At 44.0% G+C, this 5,008-nt stretch overlaps 1 protein-coding gene across 8 annotated transcripts in view; it reads right to left on the bottom strand.

Annotated features, from left to right (window-relative positions):
• Positions 1-5,008, bottom strand: part of LOC116699374 (nuclear receptor coactivator 2) — a 60,277-nt gene that overhangs the window by 5,240 nt on the left and 50,029 nt on the right. For 6 of the 8 annotated variants that reach the window (XM_032531909.1, XM_032531914.1, XM_032531913.1 and 3 more), the window contains 2 exons: positions 4,033-4,110; positions 1,914-2,346 (listed from right to left, as the gene is read on the bottom strand). In XM_032531909.1, coding sequence (XP_032387800.1) covers positions 1,914-2,346; positions 4,033-4,110 — 511 coding nt within the window. The remainder of the gene's footprint in view (positions 1-1,913; positions 2,347-4,032; positions 4,111-5,008) is intronic. The other 2 variants (XM_032531915.1, XM_032531916.1) reach the window with 2 other exon arrangements.

The raw sequence follows: 5,008 nt of genomic DNA, 5'->3' as shown, positions 1-5,008 counted from the left end.
TCAAATTTTGGCAAGACAAAAGTTTTGTCACCTATAAAATATGTCAGCAAATTAAATAGTGGTGCTGTGCGATCCAAATGTCATATCTTGTATGACTTCCATGAGCTTGAAGGACTGGACCCATGCGGTTTGGCAAGGATCAAGACCTGTGTGATGAAGTCATCAGGAACAGCTAGGAAAGCAGGCTGCTGCCTCCCAGAGTTCATCATATTCTTGGTTTGGCTTCCATGCTTCCTCTTTATCCTACCCCAATCTGCTCCATATGTTCATGTCTGGTGATGGGCCGGCCAATCCTGGACCAACTGGATCTTCTTGCCTGAGGAACTTTGAAGTGGAGATGGAAGTAGCGATGGAGCACCATCCTGCTGCAGAATTGGCCTCTTTTATGGTTGGGATATAAGAGGTAGCTAAGATTTCTTGGTATATGAGACGATGTGATGTTGCCTTCCACCCTGCAGATCTCTCGCACACCGCCATACTGGATGGAACCCCAGACCATGAGTTTCCCGCCACCAAACTTCACTGTTTTCTGGGTGAATCTTGGATCCATGCGGGACCATAGATCTCCTCATATTTGCGGCAACTGTGGTGTAATAACAGAAGATTCATCTGAAAAAACCACTTTCTTCACTTCTCCAGCGTCCATCCTTTTAGCAGGCTGTGGGCCTTGACATGCCACACGGTTTTTCATGTCTTTTGTTTAGTGCCGGCTTGGGCACTGATTCGACCATGGAGGCCATTTGGAGACAGAATCCGACAACTGTTCTGGTTGACACAGGGACTTCAGGGGACCAGGTCTGGTGGAGCTCTGCTGCAGTGGAAAATGGGCTGGCCTTGGATTTGTGAGCCAACAAACGGTCCTCTCGAGCAGTTGTCTTGCGAGGTCTGCCTGACCTGGGCTTGTCAAAAACGTCTCCAGTGTCTTCAAATGTTTTTTTTCTCTGTACTTGACGCTGAGACACATTGAAGGTGTCTGCCACATCAGCAGTGGATTGGTCTTCAGCCTCTTGATAATCCAAACTTTAGTCTCAGGGTGAATTTAGGCCTGTTTGCAGAGGTCTAGTTGCAGTTGATGTGAAGGTCTAGTGTACTGGGGTTGTTTTTAACACACTGAGACCTGATTGGTCCATTATTAGTCCCAGGTGAACTCATATGCAAGGAGACAACACTTAGTCTTTGCAAAATGACAACGGGCTTTACCAAGTGGAATATTAGAATACTTTCTGACAGTTTCTTTTTGCTCTGAAACATTATTACAGAAGCTGTTGAGATTAAAATGAGCCATTTCTTGTAAATAAATCTTGATTAGAAATATATTTTAGCGGCACTTCAGGTCAATTTGCACACAAGCAACAATACTTTTGTCAGGGACTGTAGAACAACTAACTAGTGATTGGTACCTGTAGTTAATAAGTTACTCTAGAACTATTCTGCTGGTAGATCCTAAACATGGAATCAGACATTACTCGGAGATCTAAAACAAAACAGAACTGACACGACTAATAGGAATTATTATTAGGAATCTAAAACAGAAGAAATAACAAGAAAACCTCAGATTAGGAATGGATTTACAACAACCTCTAAAACATTGATGGAACACCCCCAGAGGTAATATTTCCCTGAAAAAATGGTTTATTAAAGGGTTAAAATCATAGGCAAAGAAATAGGATGGAGTATTAATATGAGTATAAAAGCAGAAACACTGCATGCAACATTGTTGATTTGGACACAAAAACACACCTTTTTGCAACCTTTAAGGACACCCAATCAACTTAAAAAAGACAGATGATTCCAACAGTCTGAGCAAAGAATATTAGAAATGATTTCCACCTCCACAACGAGAAAAAAGCGACCACGATGCCCAGGAAGCACAAACACTACTGTAGCGGCCATGCTGTGCTCCAGTTAAATACCTGAACTGCTGAACTGGTAGGCATTGTGCTGAGATGGAGGACTCATTACCCCGCTGTACTGCCCGCCTACATTTCCCATCATGCCCTGGCTAGCCAGATGATGGCTAGGGGAAAGAGGGGAGGAGAAGGGGCTGCAGGAGCCGGGATGAGGAGGAGGAGGTGGAGGAGGAGAGGGCAGGCCGGTACCGTAGCTGGAGCCCGGGTAGGGGAACTGCTGTGGGCTGCCCTGCGGAAGCCGTGGGTTGGTGCCACCTATGGGCATCGGTGTAGGAGCGCTGCCCCCGCTGGGCATGTTAGGAGGCATGTTGATACCCTGAGTCCGCATCATCATGGCACGCTGCTGGTGCACGTGCTGCTGCTGCTGGCGTTGGCGTAGGTGGTTGTTGAGGTACTCACGCTGACGCTGGGCCAGCATCTGGGCGTTGAGGGATCCCTGCAGGAAGACGGCAGGTAGATAAAAGGAAACTGGCTGTTAACAAGCCTCCAAGGAGGTATTTAAGCCAATTGCAAATAAGTGGCACTTGAACTGGAACTTATATTATATTATATTATATTATATTTTTTAACATTGTTTCTAACGCAATGTTGAAAAACTAGTGTCCAAACTGCCGTGCAGTAATATTTACGTCATTTGGATGATGCTTTATGTTCTGATTCTTGCATGGTGTGTTCATTTTGCACTGAAGTTCTTAAGAAAAATGAAAACATACTCAGTGCTTTTTACTTGTCAAGTATTTAATTCACACGAGTATAGGACGTCTTTAATCTATTCAAAGGGTCTTCTACAGAAGGTTAGTGTTGAGGTAGCACAGTTTAGAATAGATTGGAATGTGTGAATCTATTAGAAGTGTCTTACATATAAGGAGTAGTTTGAAAGTAACTGTCCCAAAGAAATAGACAGACTGAAATGTGTGAGGACAAGAAGAATATGAAGAAGCAGCTCTTCTGCTGTTCAGGAGTCAGTCTGGACAGACATCGGCTGTGTACATCAGACGGCTTTTTACAATTCACCTAAAATCATTGGACTTGTCATCTGTTGAAGTCTCCACCATCACTTCCCGATGTCCTTCCCAGATATCAATGTGGTTATTTCATCTAGACTATTTACTTCTTGAATGAACAGAAAATAGGCTATATCATGATATATATTGTCATCAAGATATAAAATGACCTGTATCAGGATAAAAGATTTAGATTATTTTGGTGAGGTATGTAATACCAGTGAACCAGTTTGCCGTTTATTTGAATAAGTGAAAAAGCTCTAAAACAGTAATTTCACTCTGTCACAATAATTTGCAATACTAATGTATAATTAATGTTATTAATACAATATGTATCATACTGTGTAAGTGATCAGTATTATACCCTTCTGTGTGAAGGCCAAAACATCATAAGTTCTTCTGAAGAGGCTTTTCTAACCGAACAAACATCATGCCAAAGCAGTGTGTCTAACCCCCACTCCCCACCAGGTGCGTCTGCGCTGCGGGCCCCGCTGCGGGCCCTGCTGTGGGCCCCGCTGCGGACCCTGCTGCGGGCCCCGCTGCGGGCCCCGCCAACAATCGCAGCCAGTCAAGTCATTGACTGATCCCCCAGCGGTGCCACGGCGCGCCCCAGTAGCGTGTCAAACGACTCTCCACTCTCCTCCATTAAAGACTATTTTCCCGCGAGCCGGGCAGGAGGTGAAACAGCAAGAATAGCCAGTCAATTCACCAAAAGGCCACACCCCCCACCCCATATCCTATATGTCTCCTCTTCAACACCATGGACAATGAGAGAGTCCTCTTGCAGGAGGAAAAACATAATACAGACATCACCAGTCCCTTTTATAAAGACAACACCAGGCAAGCGAAGACATGGAGTTTAACTGTAGAAGTGCTTGGACTGGCCTAACGAACACCTGATTGTTCTGTAAAGGACAAAGTAGAGCCAATATAATCTGCCAGGCGGGCAGCATGATGCTCCGCTTCTAAGATGCTCCCGGTGTGGTATGGCGCGTGGCGGAGGACAGAACCAAACCGGAACGCAGCACAGACGTGTCCAGTGGAAAATGGGGGTGGGTGTCAACATGATGGCTACCTCACCGAGGTGTCATTTAAACTGGGATGGAGCACACACTGACCTGGTTTGGTACATTAGACCTTAGAGGTAGATTCATATTGGACACTCCACTCATCTGGTTCACCATTGGCTGACGGTTCTACGGGGGGGGGGGCAGATAAGAGTACTTTATTAATCTTAATGGAAAATGATGGGAGACAGCAACAACCACTCAGATATAAATAAATACATTTAATTTCAAATCTTCACCTTTGACATGTCGTGTGAAACAAGCCGCAGTTAGTGTTAAAGACAGAATCAACCTTTGATTTCAACTGATATTTTGCTGCCCTCTTATTTGGTGTAAAAATATACCACTCACACTCTGTAAGTCAAGGCTACTAACTGCTCCTCCACAGTCTCAAAATGAATTTAAAGCTGGTCTGTCAGTGCATAAGCACTAATACTGGTGTGGTTCGGGCCTCGTTAGGCGCTGGTGGGGGCCATCAACCTTCAATGAGACCTTGACTGACTTGTTTATGTGTTTGCAGCTGGCAGGAGTTGATTTGGAGTTTTCCTCCAGACTTAGACTTGTCTGTTTCTCTGCTGACACTGACAGAAATGTAAAGATGGAAGTGCAAAAGTCGTGTCTCACATCTGAACACGCTGCTAAATCATCAGTGCTATTTTTGATATACACAAGCTGTTTTCCCTTAACTATCCACCAGGCGGCAGTCTACATTTAAATATGTACACATGGAGCAGAAGTCAGTCCCTTGTAGTGAATTATCACATTTTATACAATAAACCCCCTACCATCTAGTTTTATAAACTTAATTATTCAACTTAATTTAAAAAATGATGTACACAGAATAAAAATGTATGCATTATTTAAATAGACTTACAGACAAATATAGTATCAGAACATAAAGGTCCTATATGCAATCACAAAGAGAATATTATGGGGAAATGGGGTCAGTCACAAAGGGTGCAGTCTGTGTGCAATCATCTTTATAAGTGAGAGTGTGTGCGTGTGTGTGTGTGTGTGTGTGTGTGTG

Source organism: Etheostoma spectabile, chromosome 12, assembly GCF_008692095.1.
Source record: "Etheostoma spectabile isolate EspeVRDwgs_2016 chromosome 12, UIUC_Espe_1.0, whole genome shotgun sequence".
In the NCBI taxonomy this organism is placed as follows: domain Eukaryota; kingdom Metazoa; phylum Chordata; class Actinopteri; order Perciformes; family Percidae; genus Etheostoma; species Etheostoma spectabile.
The sequence above is the reverse complement of the archived record's forward strand: the minus strand, read 5'-3'. Positions and strand labels throughout refer to the sequence as shown.